This window comes from Ipomoea triloba, chromosome 4 (assembly GCF_003576645.1).
Source record: "Ipomoea triloba cultivar NCNSP0323 chromosome 4, ASM357664v1".
Lineage (NCBI taxonomy): Eukaryota > Viridiplantae > Streptophyta > Magnoliopsida > Solanales > Convolvulaceae > Ipomoea > Ipomoea triloba.
This window is the reverse complement of record NC_044919.1, coordinates 25,483,360-25,504,322: the sequence shown is the minus strand read 5'-3', so window position 1 is coordinate 25,504,322 and position 20,963 is coordinate 25,483,360. Positions and strand designations below refer to the sequence as shown.

At 36.0% G+C, this 20,963-nt stretch overlaps 1 protein-coding gene across 2 annotated transcripts; it reads left to right on the top strand.

The window, feature by feature from the left end:
• The first annotated feature begins 12,316 nt into the window (after positions 1-12,316).
• Positions 12,317-18,999, top strand: LOC116017282 (methanol O-anthraniloyltransferase-like). Of its 2 annotated transcripts, XM_031257833.1 has the most exons (3): positions 12,317-12,765; positions 17,895-18,303; positions 18,409-18,999. In XM_031257833.1, the coding sequence occupies exons 1-3, from the start codon at positions 12,322-12,324 to the stop codon at positions 18,864-18,866; spliced, it is 1,311 nt and encodes a 436-aa protein (XP_031113693.1). In that variant the 5' UTR covers positions 12,317-12,321; the 3' UTR covers positions 18,867-18,999. The 2 variants fall into 2 exon arrangements, with proteins under 2 accessions (XP_031113693.1, XP_031113692.1); XM_031257832.1 differs by having other exon boundaries at positions 17,895-18,999.
• Positions 19,000-20,963: the final 1,964 nt, after the last annotated feature.

The following is a 20,963-nucleotide window of genomic DNA, read 5'->3' as shown; positions in this document are numbered from 1 at the left end:
TGCATCCAAAATTCATGAAAATCCTCGTCTTTGCTTCCAAACCAAAATCCTTGCAAAATAACCACAAATTAGTCCCAATCTTTTTAAATTTGGAATGATCTATAAGAAAAATAACTTAGTGAAAGGGAGGAAAATATAGACAATTGAGCACTTATCAGTAAGTAGATTAGAAAATTGACAAACATTATTTGTGATTTGAGAGGTTGAAATTGTAGAATCATCCACATTTAGAGTTTTGTGGGGTAATTGGGTTGGAACAAATTTAACATGCCTAGAGAGAAAAGCCTTTTTTGTATTAGGTTCATAGCATTTGTAGGCAGGCTGTGAATTTGAGTAAACCAAAAAAATACAAGAAGATGATTTAGGCTCAAGTTTATGTGAGCGGTACGGTTTTAGCCAGGGGAAACATAAACATCTAAACGGCTGGAGCTTGGCATAATTGGGTTGAGATTTATATAAGACAGCAAAAGGAGATTGGTTACCCAAGATAGGTGTGGGCAACCTATTTATGAGATAAACTGCAGTTTGGAACGCATGAGACCAAAAAGACAAAGGTAAAGAAGCTGAATGTAATAATGACATACCGGTCTCAACTATGTGGCGGTGACGATGTTCAGCTGTTCCGTTATGCTCAAGGGTATGAGGGGGAGTGGTGAAATGAGAAATCCCCTCATTATTAAATGTAGGAACAAGTTTAATGAATTCTCCTCCATTATCTGAGAATATTGAGAGTATTCTTTTTATTGAAATAATTTTATACAAGTCTTTTGTACTGTGGAAAAATAAAAGCAACATCTGACTTTTTTTGAGTGGGTAGAACCAAATGTATTTTGTAAAGTGGTCAACAAAAATAACATAGTAAGTATAGCTGTCAATTGATTTTTTTGACGAGCTCCAAACATCAGTATAAATTAATTCTAGAGGTCTAGAGCTCACCATAGAATTTTTTGCAAAGGGNGGGGGGGGGGGGGGATGACGCCGGTGGGGGGAACGACACTTGAGGAGGGGATGACACCAGTTCAGGGGACGACACTAGTGGATGAGATGACGCTGGAGGAGGAGATAGCGTCGGATTAGGGGACGGCTTCTGAGGAGGCAATGACGTCCGTGGTGGAGACAACACCGGAGAACAAATACTAGGCGACGAAACATGAGCTAACGGCGATGGAGGAACCACGGACGCTGGTTGAGACTGGAAGAGATTCGTCGTCGGCGAAGGAGTAGCTATCGGCGACGGAGCTGGCAAGAACGGTTGAGAAACCTAAAAATCAAATGAAGGGGTTATATTTGCATGTCTAGACGGACGTGGCTGTGTAAGTGATGTGTAGCAAAAATGAGTGATGGTGAGTGTACGGGTGTGAAATGTCATTCCGCTGAGGATTAGGGGTTATGACACGCAATATGCAATAACAAAACTAGGCACTAGCACAAGGAAATCAACAAGAAGCTAATCAAACGACAACAAGGTAGAACAAACACATATAAACAATAGATAAATACAAAATAAAGAAATAGGACTCAAGTTCGGGGCATTACCATCTAGATGCTTTAACACTTAATTTTTGGGGAAAAACATTTTACCTAGGTTCTAGAGGCTAGCACTAATAAATCCAATTTTTCCACAAGGATTAGAACAAAGGTTGTCCCATTCTCATGGTGTATCAATCCAAGTTCTTGAAGAACAAAAGCTATTTAAGCCCCAATCTACCCCTATTTCCATAGAAGGGAAATTGGGTTCGAGATTGGGAAGGCTCAAGTCTTCCATCCAATTCCCATTGAGATGAGAGACTTTCCAAACACAAACAACAATTGCTACGCATCAACTATTGCAAGATAGATTAAAGATCCAACTCAAACACAAGAACCCTAGGTTGGGGTTCTTTCCCTTTTTCACAATAATCACAACTTAAGCATCAAAATAGATAATACAACCCTAACTCGAGCCCATAAACTAACTACTCATGATTAAATAACGTAACATAAAGAACACAAAAACACAAGTAATAAACATAAATCTTGCAAAAGAAAAGAGATAAGGGAAATAAAGCTTCTCTATTGAAATGGGTGGTGGAATCTTGAAATCTAAGCTTCAAATCCAAGATTACAAGCTCCAAAAGTGTTAAAATACATAGATTTAAGTCTAATCTAACCTAAAAATATGAAAGGAATTAAATGGGAGTGTCTAGGGTTCGACCATGGGTCAAACCAAGTCCAAAATGCTCAAAACTAGCTTAAATACTGAGTAGAGCAGGTGCCATATGGCTTCTCATACGGCCGTATGGGTGGCTGTATGCTTTTGTGCGATTTGCAGTGCATTTCTCAAAATTCTATGCAACTTCTTTTACTTCTAGGCTATTTTTCACCACAAAAACACTTTATTAGCCTTTGTGATATTCAACAAAGTTTTAGACCTTCAAGTTTTCTTTCCAATGGCGCAAGAATCACCTCATTTGGACATTCCTAGACTGAGATATGATCAAAATACCAAACAGTGGCAGATTTGGACGAAATCGGTAAGTTTGGACAATTTTGACCCCTTTTTATTCCTTTTTAAGCTTTAATATCTTCATGAGAGTTGTAGCCCTTTCAATCTTCGTTCCAATGGCACAAGAATCACTCAATTTGGATATTTATAGATCGAGATATAGTCCAATCACTAAGATGTCAACGTGCAGAAATTTCAACACCTTGACCATTTGCTTCTCTTTTGTTTTAGTTTGCCCAAATGATCAATACTATTGAAAATACAACTCTTAGGCTCCCTTGGAAGTGTTGCACCCATCTCCATAGCTTCTCCTTGACTCTCATTGACTCCAAATGCATCCAAAATTCATGAAAATCCTCGTCTTTGCTTCCAAACCAAAATCCTTGCAAAATAACCACAAATTAGTCCCAATCTTTTTAAATTTGGAATGATCTATAAGAAAAATAACTTAGTGAAAGGGAGGAAAATATAGACAATTGAGCACTTATCAGTAAGTAGATTAGAAAATTGACAAACATTATTTGTGATTTGAGAGGTTGAAATTGTAGAATCATCCACATTTAGAGTTTTGTGGGGTAATTGGGTTGGAACAAATTTAACATGCCTAGAGAGAAAAGCCTTTTTTGTATTAGGTTCATAGCATTTGTAGGCAGGCTGTGAATTTGAGTAAACCAAAAAAATACAAGAAGATGATTTAGGCTCAAGTTTATGTGAGCGGTACGGTTTTAGCCAGGGGAAACATAAACATCTAAACGGCTGGAGCTTGGCATAATTGGGTTGAGATTTATATAAGACAGCAAAAGGAGATTGGTTACCCAAGATAGGTGTGGGCAACCTATTTATGAGATAAACTGCAGTTTGGAACGCATGAGACCAAAAAGACAAAGGTAAAGAAGCTGAATGTAATAATGACATACCGGTCTCAACTATGTGGCGGTGACGATGTTCAGCTGTTCCGTTATGCTCAAGGGTATGAGGGGGAGTGGTGAAATGAGAAATCCCCTCATTATTAAATGTAGGAACAAGTTTAATGAATTCTCCTCCATTATCTGAGAATATTGAGAGTATTCTTTTTATTGAAATAATTTTATACAAGTCTTTTGTACTGTGGAAAAATAAAAGCAACATCTGACTTTTTTTGAGTGGGTAGAACCAAATGTATTTTGTAAAGTGGTCAACAAAAATAACATAGTAAGTATAGCTGTCAATTGATTTTTTTGACGAGCTCCAAACATCAGTATAAATTAATTCTAGAGGTCTAGAGCTCACCATAGAATTTTTTGCAAAGGGCAACTTGTGGCTCTTATTAATGTTGCAAGAAATACAGTGAAAACGATTTAATGGAAAGCTGGAAACATTGAAGCAACGACTTAAAACACGACCAAGTATTTTATTAGAGGGGTGACCTAAATGATGATGCCAATTTGACAGAGACACCAAATTCGTTGCATTGACTTGAGGCATAAATGAGGTAGGAGCGTAATTGAGGGTGTTAGTTTAGTGGTGAGGTGTGTAATGTAGGTGGTAATGTGGTAAAACGAAGAGTCAAGACTCCCCGAGTGCCGGTCTCTCAAGGATGACAGATTGGAGTTGAATTAGTGTTGGCATTTAGGAGGTTAATAGGCAAGACTTACGAGAATCACTAGGGAACATTTGAATCATGGATTGGGAGATTGCAAAAGTGAATCTAAACTAAACAATTTACAAGAACAAGGGGAAAAGGGTTAAAAGAACAAGGGGGTTGAATGCCTTAATTTGCCTATGTAATTGACCATACTATGGGGTTGCAGAAATGAGGTTCGGGAATTATCACGGGAGTCCACGGTATCAATACCGAGCGACGTCACACTCGGACTCTCAATCCTCATTCGGTTGAGGCATTTAATCGAACACCTTGCCTACTACTCCTCCCAGGCCTCCTCCTTCCGGATAGAGGGCGGGGATGTGGATGAGTTGGACTCGTGAGAGGCCGTTATCGCGCACACACTCACTTTCACAAAGTCTACTATCTACTCCGGCCGAAAGAGAAGCAAATCATGAAGAACATCATTCACACAAAGCTAAAACCCTACTTCATCATTTTTACAAACAAATGGAAGAATTCAATCATCAATCACAATGGCTAATGTGGGGCAAACAATCCCCTCTACTAATCTACTCTAACATAATTCAAATCAAAGATCAAAGCAAAGGAGAAATAACCAAAACAAATAGATTAAAGTCATAATATAGCAAGAACAAGAGTAGAGTAATATACCTAGGAAACCAATAGATCTATTACATCTTCACTCTCATCCCTCTCCTTGCATCTACCTGAAGAACTAATCTAATCTAAGGAGAAATGGGGATTTCTCCCGAAGGGGAGAAACTAATGGAAATCAGATCTGAAAATTGGGGCTCTCCCTTCTAAAATGCAGAGGAAGGGTTTAAATAGCCAACATAAAGTCGAAATCCAGTAAATTCCCTTAATGGCCCGGTTCACGCCGCCTTCACGCATGAACGGGGGCGTGGACGTGTACTGGAAGTGGTCCATGCCTCCTTCACGCGTGAAGCCCTCGTGGTTTGATCCTGCAAGTTTTGTTTCTTCGTTTGTTGCTTCCTTTTGGCCTTGGATGCTGTTATAACCTGTGGGAATGACTTAAAACACATTTTAAAGTTGAGTTTTTTGATTTGACCTCCTCAGAGTCTTTTGTGCATGAAATGGTTATAAATGAGTGTCAAAACTGTACATTAATGCCCTAAAATTGACCCTAAATTCGACTATTCTTGGCGCTTATCAGTAATAGACACCATTAACGGTCTCCCCCAGCATCAGTGGTACCCCCGTTCGACAATCCTTCATGAGAAAGAAATTAGAAAAGAATTCAATCGAAACAGAGTTAGCGTGGCATAATTGAGAAATTGACACTAAATTCCTATGTAATGTAGGAACACACAAAACATTATTAAGGGAAAGACACTTACCATCACCCAAGCGTATCTCATCTGGACCACCACATTTGCTGAAAATATGTAGCAGTGAAGTACTCGACATCGTATGGTGAGAAGCGCCACTATCAAATAACCACGAGTGTGTCGGAATAGGTTGCGTGGTGGACGTATTGACAGACGGGGTCGGGCTCGAGCTTGCGGACTGAACATGCGAGATATTATTCTCTTTCAAAAATCAGATTAGCTTACGACAATAACGTACCTCATGTGCAGGAATATTACAGAACTTACACACCAAACCATTATGGGAGGCTCGTCTACTGTTGTAATTTTGCCATGGTGGTCGGGAATTGTTATTTGCAAACTGACTACGATTGCGCCGATTCATATAAGAATTACCTTGAGATGAACGACCATTGTTTAAGGACCGTTGAGTAACATTCATAGTGGCAATAACATTCTGCCGGGACTCATCTGCTTCCTTTAGTATACGCTCATGGTCTGTGAGTATATCAGAGAGCTCAAAGAGTGATAGTGGAGACTCTCGGACACGTACAACTGATACAACAGAGTAGTATTCTTCACCAATCTGAGTAAGAATGTGAATCGTAAGATCTTCATCAGACACCAGACACTGTGCGATAGCAAGATCATTGGAAATGGACTTCATAGCGTTGAGATAATCAACAATGGATCGATTACCTCATGGATTACGGGCTAACTTGGATTTAAGCGAGACAATTCGCCCACGTGAGGTGTTTGCAAAGCTCGCTGTTAACGACTCCCAAGCTGCACGGCAGGTTTCAGCGGAAGAGATGAGTGGTTGAATGGGGTCAGAACAGCTTCCAAGGACGGCACTAATTATAATTTGGTCTTGACGGTACCAATTTGTATAGCTAGGATTTGGAATAGTTTTCGCGGCATCGGAAAACTAGGATGGGGCTACATTACTTCCATCAATGTAGCCTAGTAAATTGAAGCCAATTAAAGTGGCTTTGATTTGACGTTTTCAAACTGAAAAGTTGGAGGAAGTAAGCTTAATAGGGAAATTCGCAAGAGCAGTAATTTGGACTATGGGTTTATCAATTGCTGTTGTTTCAGTTATGGTAGACATTGTGTAGCAGTGTAGGCTAGGGGAAAGGAAAAGAGAAAAAAAAATTAAGAATAGTTGCTAGCTCTGGATACCATGTGAAGAGTAGGAATGAATTGATATCATTTATGATTTACACTGAAGGTATATATAACACTCTACAAGAGGAAGTTACAGCAGAATCAAAACTAAAGCCTAAAGAATATATAGTAAATAACAAAATCATCTAAAGACTAATTCAGGCTATGGGTTTAACACCATATATATATATATATATATATATATATATATATATATATATATATATAATAAAATCTGAATGTATTTATTTTTATTATATATGTATTGTACGTATATGACATATCCTATGTACGTATATGTATTTCTGTATTAAGTCTTATACTTGTATACATAACACCGTATAATATTTAGACTATTTATATTCTAATTGTTTTCTTCATTACCGTATATGGTAATATATATATATATATATATATATATATATATATAGGGTTGCACTCTGGTGCGAACTCTCGCCCAGGTAGGAAATGAGAACGCTCCACAGCCGTCCACGTGTCCAGATCAACGAATCAGATGCAATTTTAAAAAAATGACGCGGTGGCATTTTCGTAAATAACTGAAACTTTGGTGCATCTAGTTTCACTTACAAGTGCACCTAGTTTCACTTACAAGTGCACCTATTTTCGCATCTATTTTCGCATCTATTTTCACTTACAAATGCAAGTAATTTACCTTATTAATATTCATGCACCTATTTTCGCAAATACTTTCACTTACAAATGCAAGTAATTTACCTTGTTAATATTCATGCACCTGGGTGCAACCTAGGTGCACCTAGTTATAACATAGGTTGCACCTAGTTATAACATTAGGTGCACTTAGTATTGATGCTCACTGTACAATTCACTTGCACCTGTAATACATTTTACTTGCATCTGCAATACATTTTACTTGCATTTGTGCAAGTAATTTATTTTGTTAACATTCATGCACCTGGTTGCAACCTATGTGCACCTAGTTATAACAATAGGTGCACCTAGTTATAACATTAGGTGCACTTAGTATTGATGCTCATTGTACAATTTATTTGCACTTGTAATACATTTTACTTGCACGTGTGCACCTATTTTCACTTGCAGGTACAAGTAATTTACCTTGTTAACATTTATGCACCTGGGTGCACTTATGTGCACCTAGTTATAACATGACGTGCACCTAGTTATAACGTTAGTTGCAACTACATTCCGGACACGTGGTGCGCTATGATTCGTCCGCAATTCTCTCCTGGGCGGCAAGTACGCACCTGAACGTGATCTTATATATATATAGTGTGATTTCTCTACAAAAAGTTACTTTCCAAATATAAAAATATGAAATTAAGTTTTAAAACCTATTATATGCCTTAACCAATGGATTTGCTACATGCACCGATGCACCTAACACATCCTTATTTTTTTGTTTTTATACCTTAATTTTATTTTAACTTGAATTTATTTTTCTCTTTTTTCTTTTTTTACAAATAAAATTAATGTATACAAAATATATCACTAAAAAGCTCTCATTAAAAAGATTTTTTAAAGGAATAAGAGTCAAATTAACCATCGAACGTAACGATGCAATTTGGCCACTCAACTAAAAAAAAGTGCAATTAGACCATTCAACGTTGTAAAATCATGCAATTTGTCTCAAGTGACCTATAGTAGCAGGTTACCAACAAGTAATTTTTAAAAAATAGAAATTATATTATTATTTTAAAAAAATAATATATCGTCTCTCAATAAGAAAGAGACAGCTGGGCTGCCTTCATCTCGTTCATATTTTTTTTAAAGCTTTGTAGCCATGGCCGCTGCCTTCATGGCTTTATATATATATATATATATATATATATATATATAAACTTTGAACGACTGCCTTCATCCCTCCATTTTTTAAAAAGCTTTGAAGGCCGCTGCTTTCATCCCTACATTTTTTTATTTATTAAAACTTTGAAGGGATGAAGGCAGCCATGGCAGCTGCCTTCATCCCTTCATATATATTTGTTAAGGCTTGAAGGGATGAAGGCAGTCATGGCCGCTGCCTTCATCCCCTCTTTCACCACTAGATCCATGAAGACAAGACCGTCTCCATGGATCTGGTGGCCTCCGACCATCTCGGTAGGAGAAGTGTTTTTATTTTATGGTAGTAACCTGCTACTACCGGTTACTGGGAACAAATTGCATGGTTTTGTAGGGTTGAATGATTTAATTGCACTTTTTTTTTAGTTGAGTGGTCAAATTGCATTTTCACGTTATATTCGATGGCTAATTTGACCCTTATTCCTGTTTTAAATAACACTCATATGGATTTAGTTTTTTTTTATTAAATTAAATAATAATTTATAGGCACCTAAATCAATACTTTAGTGTAATGTTTATGTAATTAAGCTTTGTTTTTATATTCATATGCTTAATATAAATTAATGTCGTTTTGGACTAGAATGCTGTTGTCAAATAAATATATACTGTTGGCCAAAGATCTTTTGATCTAGTGGCACCCGGTATTCCAGTTTACACTCCGATATGGATGATGGAGTCGGTTCGAGCTTCGGTGAAGGCTATTGTTGATTCTTTGTGCTTAGTAGGTTGAGAAATTCTAATTTCACAAGTAAAGTAGACATAAAGTACGGCACCAAACCACCAACTGCTATAATTGTTATATTAATTATACTACGTGCAGTGCAAGCTGGAAAAAATCAATATAATATAATAAATTGGGCCTTAGTTATATGGTCGGCATATTGGAAACACATACATAGTAATATTTTATTTCAGAGTACTTTACCTTTATTGTGTAAATTGATTAATTTTAATTACATATATTATATTTTTATCTTATATTTGTTTTAGTGTATTTATTAACGATTGAAATAATGTATATCTGCCAAAGACCCGCCCCTTGTTTCAGTTACAATGAGTCCCCGGGATCCCGGGACATTGGCTTCCGCCAACAATGAACTATTAAGGATCGCATCCCGCGCATATTCTACATTATAGCCTGCAACTGATTCAGCTTCCGCTTCTGGGAGATCAAATGGAGCTCGATTAGTTTCTGCTAGACGAGAAATAAAGAACATAACCGATACAGGGAACAAGGGAATACCGGACCATATCTGCTTTTGCGCCATGACAATCTCACTCGAATTACGGGAACCTACACATATTAGTACAGTATACCGGGGTCCCCGACCAGAACCACACGTGCAAGTTTCCCTGCATGTGGCTCGTCCGTGCTTTCCGAGGCGCTGCCTGTGACTCAGCATGGGAGAAGGGGGGCGGAACTGCACACTTTCGTGGTGTCTTCCAAACAGACTTTTCACATCTACGTTTATCCTTTGCTCCAGTATAAATATCAACGAATGCTCACCTTACTAGCATATCTTTGTCGAGGGAGAACCGAGAACTTAGAGGCTAGAGCAAAGATGATATAGCATGGTAATTATGTAGCATGTATTTGTAAATTTGTAAGCTATGTATAGAGTTAGTAAATGATAACGGCCCTACAATAAGTTTGGTCATATATATTTACGCATTTAAAGAGCGAATAAAAAATGATTTTCATCTATTCGATATAATTTTAAACAAAACGTATTTTCATTGTAATACAAAATCTTTTTGTTAATAAGTTTCATTTTTATCTTTTTAATTTAGAAATACTCTATAGTTGTTTTAAAAAAAATACTCTATAGTTTATTTGGACAAGATCCATTACATATTATATATTACTGAAATATTTTAAAGTAGTGTTTTCAAAAAAAAAAAAAAAAAAAAGTTTGAATCTAAAAATGTCACTGACTCCATCATATATAAGACGTTCTCTTTCAATTTTTTTAAACAATTTCTTTTTATTATCTCATACACAACAACAATAACAAATGCTAAGAGTAATCACTTTCAATCATTACTCTTAATTTTAAAAAAGAAAGTAATTTTTTGTCATGAATAATTGTATACTGTTATTTCAAGAGTTAACAATTTGTAGGTAGTCAACTTGAACAGTTGACCGTAGAAATATGACAGAGAAAAGAGTAAGTGCCCAGTCACCTCGCACCTTAAAAAAGGAGTGAGCAAAATACTTTGCAGTTAGGTTGATCGGAGGCCTAAAAAAGGAGTCGGAGATAGGTCAACTGTGCCTCCTTGAAAACGGAGTCAACAAAATACTTTGGCGTTAGGTTGATTGAAGGCCTGAAAAAAGAGTCAGTGTTCGGTCAACCGCACCTCCTTGAAAAGAAATCGGCAAAATACTTTGGAGTTAGGTTGATCGGAATCCTGGAAAATGAGTCGGTGCTCGGTCAACCGCGCCTCCTTGAATTTAGATTGATCATCGGATGCCTAAAAAAGTAGGTGGCGCTCGGTCTACTGAGCCTCTTGAAAAAGGAGTCGACAAAATACTTTGGAGTTAGGTTGATCGGAGGCCGGTAAAAGGAGTTGAAATTTTTTGATTCGGAAGTTAGCTATTGAGTTGATTTTGAGACGAGACAATGTATTTTGCATCATGTTTCACAAGACACAGAAAAGTGAGGGACTAATGAAAGATACAACACCCTTCTAACCCCCAAATAATTTCCCAATTATAGCCATTAATCTCTTTGATTATTACCCATAAATCCCCATTAAATACCCAATAAAATTCTATTAATTAACCACCAATTAATTACCATTATTTTCCCATTAAATCCCATTATTGTCCTATTAATGTCCATTGAAGGAGGCCAGTAAACATTTTCTTTATAGTTAAGCACTCCCCTAGTTCGTGATGCTACTGATACATGTACAAAATACTTATAAATTAGTGAATTTCTACTTGATACTAACCAAAAAGGCTCGTGATTTTACCTTTTTGATTTCCATGTAAAAAATATTGCGTCTCTCTTTCTTTTTTCTTTCCGTTATTTCTATCTTATTTACTCAAATTAGTTATGTTGACCCGCCGAGTGACTACCCCAGGTCACAAAATCAACAAGCATATCCCTTGCTTCTCCCCTTTCCTAGTATCCATAGCTTCTCCCCTTTCCTAGCATCCATAGCCGCTTGCATACAAGTAATTTCTTCTTTCTCATAAAAATATCAAATTAAAAGCAGTTTACAATTTTCTATTTTCATTTTTCTTGCTAGTTTCATCATCTTATCATCAACTACACCCACTGCACACTCATCATATGTAATTGTGAATGTGGTGGTAACTAACTCACTTTACTTTACTTCCTTATACTTCCTTTAAGGATGTCGGCCTAATAATTCCCCTCCTAACACCAATAGTCGTTGGGTACTGGGTTTTTCAGTCACGGGATGCTAGATTTAGCCTTTACGGGCCACTCAACAATTCCCCCTCTTAGCACTAACCAGTCTTTTTTGGGTGACAACTTTATTTTCTTGTACCGCCACAGTGAGTGCTAGACTTGGCCCTTTAAGATCTTTACCGACCTCTACCCAACCGGTATATATATGTGTGTGTGTTGCATTAGCTAGGGAGCCCAAAGTTTTTATCGGATGCAGTGGGAGTGAAAATGGTAAACTTATGCATGTATCATATTTGTTTATATTATGAATGTTAGGAGTGTGAGAGGGACATTTAATTTGACAGTTCATTTCAAAATATAATATTACCAAATGTGAGAGTGATGCTAGTAGAGGTAGAAGTTATAAATTGCAGGCAGTTGAAGTTGAATTAAATAATTAAAGAGCGAGCTAGCTAGCAGGCATATATATATATCCTAGAAAAAGCTAAGTGTTGTAGGCAGGTAGCTAGGTGTTTGAGAATGGTGTGGTCGTTTCCTCCACGATTCTCAATAAAACTAAGCAAGCCGGAGCTAGTGCCACCCAAAACCCCGACGCCGAAAGAAAAAAAGGCACTTTCAGACCTGGATGACCAAGCCAGCCTCCGGTACCAAATGCCAGGGCTATTGTTTTATGAGAACAAAGAATCAATGCTTGGGCGCGACCCTGCTACGGTTATTAAGGAAGGATTGGCTAAAGCACTTGTGTTTTATTACCCCTTAGCCGGTCGCCTATTCCAAGGCCCCAACAAAAAGTTGATTGTGGATTGTAACGGTGAAGGGGCGCTGTTTTTGAAGGCTGAAGCCAATATTGCACTTCACAAATTGGGTGATTTCATACACTCCCCATCTCCCTATCTCAGCAAGCTTCTGTATAATGTCCCTGGCTCCGAAGGGATTACTGGTTGTCCTCTTCTCTTGATTCAGGTACGTAGTTTTTCTTTTTCTTTCAGTATCAGATTATTATCAACTCAAACTGTACGTCTACTATTAAGCCGCAATATATATAATACTTGTGCATGCATGTGTATCCCATCTAAAATACAATAATGTTATTTAAATATGAGTTTGTTGCACGTTATGTTGTTGAGGTGTATGTTATTGCAGTCGTTATACTGTGCACCATGGGTCATGATTGATACTGCAATTGTGTTGAATTGATACTGCAGTTGTGTTGAAAGGATACTGCAGTTGTCTTGAAAGGATATTGCAGTTGCACGGAACAGAAGCCGTGTCATCCATCTGGAACTGTAGTTGTGTTGAACAGATACTGCAGTTGTGTAGAAAAGATACTGCAGTTGTGTGGAACAGATACTACAATTGTGTTGAACGGATGAATGGCCTTTGTTCCGTGCAACTGCATTTTCCTTTCAACACTGCAGTATCTTTTCAACACAACTGCAGTATCAGCTATGATCATGGTCCACAATGCATTGTGGACCATGGTCCAGAATATAATTTGCGATGTTACTGTGTGTGCCATAGTTCACATGGATCGGAAATTATATTAGACTTGGTAAATAATCAGCCTATCAGTCAATTTTAACTTATTTGACCACTATTCGTTGTTTGGTTAATAAGTTTTTTGTAACTCTAAAATACTAAAATTCAAAAGGCTATCCAAAGAAGCCTTTTCAATTAGTTTTTTTAAAAAAGGAATTATATCCAAAGAAGTCTTTTCAATTAGCTTTTTTAGAAAAGAAATTATACTAAACAGCTATCAACTAACAGCTAATTTTACTAAACAACTTTCTGCCATTATCAATTAATCATACATTTTAACCCAATCAACTAATAACTATTAGCAAGCAGGCCATTATTGCAATTATAAATAGCTGTTCAAGTTACAATATCAACTGTAATTTGAGTTTCATTGCTGAGATATTTTTGGAAAGGGTGAGTGCCCAACCATAGTTATGTCGTGGATTGGGTATATGCAGTTACATGTAACCAACACACATCCTTGCTTTTTTTTTTTTTTTTTTTTTTCCAAATATATCTCTTATTTTCATCTTAGATTTATTTTTCTCTTTTTTTCATACAAATAAAATTAATTTATAAAAATATATCATTAAAAAGTTCAAGTTAACTTTTAAATGACACCTATATTCATATTTTTAATTATTTTTTAAAAATAAATATATAGATACATATAAAGTTGTCATAATTTTAGTTTAATGTTTATGTACATTAGACTGTGTTTTTATTAACATATAGAGTGAATGGAAACACATATTGTGCACACATTTAATTTAGTATTTATGTACATTAAAATTTAGGTTTATGGATACATAAACAAATATTATGAACATAATATATGATGAATTTTATTAAACATGATGTGTTGTACTATAATGTTGATGTAAATTAAACTTTGTTTTCATAAAAATCTAAAACAAACATTATGAATCTAGTATAGCGTGAATGTAAATACATATAATATACATTTATTCTGGTGTTTACTAAAATATATAACAAATAGGGAAAAGAGTCAAATAAGCCCTCAAACATTACTCAAAAGTGCAATTAAGCCCTCGAAGATTCAAAAGTTCAATTAAACACACAAACTTATCATTTTGAGTCATTTAAACCCATATGACCGGTTGTTCNCATTTAAACCCATATGACCGGTTGTTCTAGGTGAACAACCGGTCATAATTATTCCGGCCAAGATTCTAGCCGCCGGAGGCAGGAATTTCATCCCAACCAATGGTCGGTCGTCTTCTCCGCATGTTCGTCTTCTCCAACAGTTGGAGAAGACGAACGGCCTGTCGTCTTCTCCTCCCTGGAGAAGACGAACGGCCTGTCGTCTTCTCACGAATAGGCCGGTGACTTGCCATTGGTTGGGGATGAAATTTCGGAGGCTGGAATCTTTGCCGGAATAATTATGACCGGTTGTTCACCTGCAACAACCGGTCGTATGGGTTTAAATGACTCAAAATGATAAGTTCGTGTGGTTAATTGAACTTTTTGAATCTTCGAGGGCCTAATTGCACTTTTAGGTAATGTTTGAGGGTTTATTTGACCCTTTTTCCTAACAAATATTATGAGCATGGTAGAAGATTAACGTTACTAAGCAAGATGTGTTTGTAATATAATATTTATGTACATTAAACATTGGTTTTATTAATATTTAGAAGAAACATTATGAACTTACTATAGAGTAATTAGAAATATATATGATGTACATTTAGTTTATTTTTTATGGAGATTAAGTTTTAAATTTATGGACATATAGAGCAAATATTATGAACAATAGTGCATGACAACGTTATTAAGTATGATATACTAGTTAATAATTAATATAAAACTGTGTTGTTTGAATTAGGATCCTCTATGCTAGGTGGACCTTGGTCCACCATATAATTTTTTAGTGCACAATATTTATATCATGGATCGGGGGCAACATGCACCCAAAAACATCTATATTTTTTTCTCTTTGTATATATGTATGTATGTGTGTGTGTGTATACATATATATATTCAAATTAATTTTTTTCTTTTTTATTTTGTAATAAAAATTAATGTATAAAAAATATATCATAAAAAGGTTCAAATTAAGATCTTTTTAATGACATCCATATTGATAATTTTTAAAATTTTTAAAATAATAGGTAGGTAAAGTTATTAATTTAGTATGTTTATTTATATTATAACTTTGTTTTTATAAATAGATAAATGGAATATTATGAACCTATTATAAAGTGTATGAAAATATATATATTATATAGATACATTTAGTTTTGTGTTTATTGATGTATAGAAAAGAATATTTTGAGCATAATAATATAGGATAAGTGTTATTAAACAGGATGCGTGTGTAGTACTCTTATATTATTTATATAAATTAAACTTTAATTTTATGAACCTATAAAAAGAAAATTTTGAACATAATAAGTAGTGAATGAAAATACATATGATGTACATTTATTTTAGCGCTTTTGGACGTTAATGCTTTATGGACAGATATATGTTTCATATGAATATAGTACAAACTGGATTTTATTAAACACGATGTGTTTGTAATCTAATGTTTGTATGCATTAAAATTTGGTTTTATAAACATATAAATAGAAGATTATTTTTTTTAGTACATCTAGTGTGAATGAATATATAATGTACATTTAGTTTTGTGTTTATGGATATGAACATTTATGTTTATAGAGATATATTACAAATATTATCAACATAGTGCATTATGATGTCACTAAATATATATGATACATTAGTTGACACTTATTCACGTACTTAATATAAAATGATGTGACTTTGGACAAGCTAGGATCTACTTTGCATGGTAAACTCTTATTCAGGATATAATTTGCCTATTGTGATTGGCTTAGACATACGTGCATACGTGCGTAGATAATATTCTCAAATAAATATATACGGTCGGTGGTCAATTAACCTATTTACTTAATTAAAAAATAGATAAAAAAATTAATTCTACTTTCACAATTAACGTAGACAAAGTCACACAGTACTGTGTCAAAGACCTTGTGGTCTAGCAGCACTCAGTTTACACTCTCATGTGGTAGAGAGTATATTCGAGCATCAGTGGAGGCGATTGTTGAATTGTAGTACTAAAAAAAAAAAAAGAAAAGGAGTCACAGTACTGCACTAACTGCTATAATTGGTATACCGGCCAATTATATTGCGTGCAAGCTAGTAAATAAAAAAAAAAAGTTAAAATAAAATAAAATAATTGGGCATTAATTGTATGTTCCGATTATTGGGAACATATATCAATATTATATTTCAGAGTAATTAACCTTCGTTGTGCATATTGATTAATTTTAATTGCATATTATTATATGTTTATATTCTATTTGTTTTATTATATTTTATTACTTATCGAAATAATGTATCTTAACTTAGTAGAATGTTTCAAGAGATATAATTATATATTGTCTTCTTCTTCTCCCAAATTATATATTGTCTTGAATATAGGGATTGGATGATACATAGAGGGCCGAGTATGACAAATTATACCATGGATGAAAGTCAACCTTACATTATAGACTTTGATCAAAAATAACATTAACATTCTGTATTCATAGTTGACACATTCTGTACATGTAGTGGACATCCATTTTGTGTAGCTGTAGCTATCATATTATATGTCACCCATAATCAAGTTATTTGTTTACATGTATAGAAATTGTTAATTGTAGGTACAGAATGTGTTAACTAAAGGTACAAAATTTTTATATCAGAATTCACAATGCAATATGATGAACCCTAGTCCATGGTATAACAATTGACAAATACCAAGCAAGGCCATATCGCTTGTTTCAGCCCTTTTCTTTCATCTATAGCCGCTTGAGCTAGAACACTTTTGTTCCTACGAGCGAGGGATGATTTTTAGGAGCAAGAAATCTCAACCCAGAATTTTTTATAACTAAAATATATTTCATTAATGAGTGACTCTTTAGTGTGATCGTCTCACAGAATATTACTCATGAGATGGATCAGGTCGAAATGTAATACTTATACTGAAAATTGTAATATGAGAAAAAAAGTGTTTATTACTTAGGAAAAGTGTAATACTTTTGAATAAAAAAGTATTATCATTTTAAATAAAAATGTAAAATTATTACATTTGTTTTCAACTTGATCCAACCTGTCTCACAAAAAAAGGATTCGTGAAACAGTCTTATACAAATCTTTGCCTTCACTAATTTATGCTTCATCCAACTCAAAATCACACACAATAGGAACGGTAAATATATTATATTTCTCTAACAAATGTGCATTCAAAGAAAAGTGTGCCTCGTATCATTAAATATTTTTACAAACTTTATTGCCTTGAAGACGATGAAAACTTTGTTTGTAATGCATAACAATGGTATGTCTCCATTATGAATGATACCTTTTTTTTTTCTTCTCAATCATCAAAATTTCGAATTAAAAGTAGTTTACAATTTCAAATCACACTCCCCCTTTTTTCTCTAATTTCATTTTTCTGGGTAGTTTCTTCATCATAATATCAATTACACTGTGCGTCTGTACCCGATCATCATATGTTGTAATTGTGAATTAATTTGATTTGTCAGGTAACTCGTTTTACTTGCGGCGGTATTGCACTAGGAGTCCGGTTCAATCACACCATGGTTGACGGTTACGGGATCGTGCTGTTTTTAAAGGCACTATGCGAATTAGCGCAAGGTGGTTCAACACCCTCGGTTTTACCGGTATGGGACAGAGAGATGTTGAGTGCTACAGCAAACCCCAACCCGACGTGCTCGCACTCTGTGTACGAGGCCCCATGCTTTCGCAACAATTTCAAGCTCTTTGACTTGGAGTGGTGGGCTAACAAAATTTTCAACGTTGAGAAACTAGCATCCCAACCTCTTTACTTCTTCTCCCCTAAAATATTGAAACCCATCTTGGTTCGGAGCGCTTTCATTATTGGCCCCAAAGAAATCCAAGCCCTTAGAGACCAAGCCATAGCTCAAGATTACGGTAGGTGCACCACGTTTGAGCTGATTACTGCTTGTTTGTGGAAATGTCGCACAATTGCTCTACAACCCAATCCCAACGCCACCGTCCGACTTACTTTTCCTACAGATATGCGCCAAAGATCCTTGGCAGGGCTAAAACTTTCCCCTGGATACTATGGCAACGCCATTGTAATGCAATCCGCCACCTCCATCGCCAAGTTGTTGTGCGACAGCCCCATTACTTACGCCATCCAATTGATTAGAGAGGCCAAGAACAAAGTAAACGCTGATTACGTCAAGTCGGTCATTGATTTCATGGTGACTAGGGGCCGGCCCAGGATGTCAGTGCTGAGGAATATGTTGGTTTCAGACATATCGAGGATTGGTATGGAGAAGATAGATTTTGGATGGGGGGATGCAATATATGCCGGGGCCTCCATTGCAGCTTACGGGGCTACTTTCTTAGAACGTCCGAAGAGCAGCAACGATACTACTGAGAAGAGCATTTTGGTACCTATATCTCTGCCTCATATATATATGCAAATTTTCAAACGTGAGTTCATGAAGATGACTAGTTCATCATAAATTAAAGCGATGCCATATGGGATCGATGATCGTTACACTCAAATACTTTAAATTCCTATTTTCATAATTTTCTAAATGCAACAATAAATATATTTGTGGTTCTATATTACTTCATATTCAGCCTTGTTACTCACTGTTTAATTTTTATTCTAATACTTTGAGATGGGTTAATTGGATAACTATGCAGTCTCGGATCCAATCCGTAATAGTCTTCGCCAAATATGAAGTCAAAGCAATTAAGACAATCAAATAGTAGCAGTGGTGAAACCGTTGCACTTAATGTACATATATAGCTACTGCACTAAGAAAATTGAATATATAGGCTTTTTCGCGATAGCGCCTCTATTATAAAGTGTTGCTTGTTCTTTCGAGCAGCTCTTTCGTCGCCTAATCCCCCACCCAAGAACTGAGAGTCGTCCAGGGACTGGACAGCCGAAGGGAGCTTGCTTATAGAAAGACGATAGGCTGGTAAAAGAAAAACAAGGCGCAACGGGCTCTCCGCTCCTAGTAACTAAGAAGTGTTATTCTGTCCTCCAAGAGACTGGACTCCACCAAGAGGCTCTTTCTCTCATGTAATTTTGCCTGCCCATTAAATTTATGTGCCGGAGGAAATGGGATTCGAACCCATGATACAATCTTCTTGTATATCGATGTAGCAAACCAATGCCTTTAGCCACTCAACCATACCTCCAAGTTTTTTATCGGAACGAAATTGGATGTGCCGAGTTTAGTTGCTTGACCGAATAGCTATATGATCTGATTAACTACGTAAGTCGTAGCGCGCTAGCGCGCGTACTTTTCCTCTATGAGCTAGACTCTATCCAGATCTATGGATCTCCCCAGCATCAAAGCGAGACTCCATCAAAATCTGCCACTGTGACACCCCCAACTTTTTCACGCTGAGATGGGCATAACTTAAAATACAAAAGCTATAAATCTCAGAAACTAACCATAAAACATAGCGGAAGCATTTAAAACTTAATGGGTGTCATGCCACATCTAGGTTAAACCAATCCTAGATGCACAGGCTAAAATCCATAAACATCAATCCAAATCATAAAGACAAAGGTAATAGTCAATACATAATCCATCACTAAAGCATACAGGCCCAAAAAGTCTCAAACAAGTACTAGTCTAAGCATGGCAAATAGAAGAACTATCTCTATCGCGCTCTCGGCTCATACTACTCCATACCTAGAAAACAGTTTAGGAAAACCATTAGCAAAAGAATGCTAATCAACCAACCACTCACACTCGTGAGGAATACATAGTATAATAAGGTTTGTAAATAGATTTACACACACGTATAGAATATACGCACCAATGAACTGTTCTTTATTTAAATCAGAAGACTCAACAACAATAAGCTGAATAAGTCACAAACCAAGACTCCTCCAAATGAAACCAATATCCAGTAATGAACATACATGACAACAAATCTATAAACAAGATACCAACTGAATCATAACTTCAACGGAATACCCACAAGGAACCAACCAAACTGCAATACCAAAGAACAACAAGATACCAACTGAGATACAAACTCAACCAAATATCCACAAAGAAACCAATCAAACCACGATACCAAGGATAAGCACCAAACCACACCCTCCAAACCACAATACCAACCATCAAACCAACCCACCATATCAATATCACAACACAGAGGCATAAAACCCGACTACAGAGGCATATGAGCCCAATCACAGAGGCAAATGATGCCCATTATCACAGAGGCATACGAGCCCAACACAAAGGCAAATGATGCCCATTATCACAGAGGCAAAAGCCCAACAAAGAGGCAAATGATGCCTTTACAATTCCTCTCATAACACCATCCACAAATACACCATAATCCCACCAACTAATTCCCAAGGTTATCAAAGACTCAACAAGCCAAGAGATACCCATAAGGACTCAAGGTCTCCACATACCAAACTCAGATTCATACCCAAGGGAAATTACTCCACCAACAATGCTCAACTCAGAATATGAACACAGTAAGGATAATAACCAAGGAATCAACCAATACTACTAACTCAACGAATCAAGATAAATGACCCAAAGATCATGAATAAATACTCAACAACCAGGGTG

Excerpts from the sequence above, each read along its gene's own strand:
- LOC116017282 (XM_031257832.1), top strand. The coding sequence starts at position 12,322 with ATGGTGTGGTCGTTTCCTCCACGATTCTCAATAAAACTAAGCAAGCCG. Across the intron at positions 12,766-17,894 it reads GTCCTCTTCTCTTGATTCAG|GTAACTCGTTTTACTTGCGG; the intron begins GTACGTAGTTTT and ends TTGATTTGTCAG.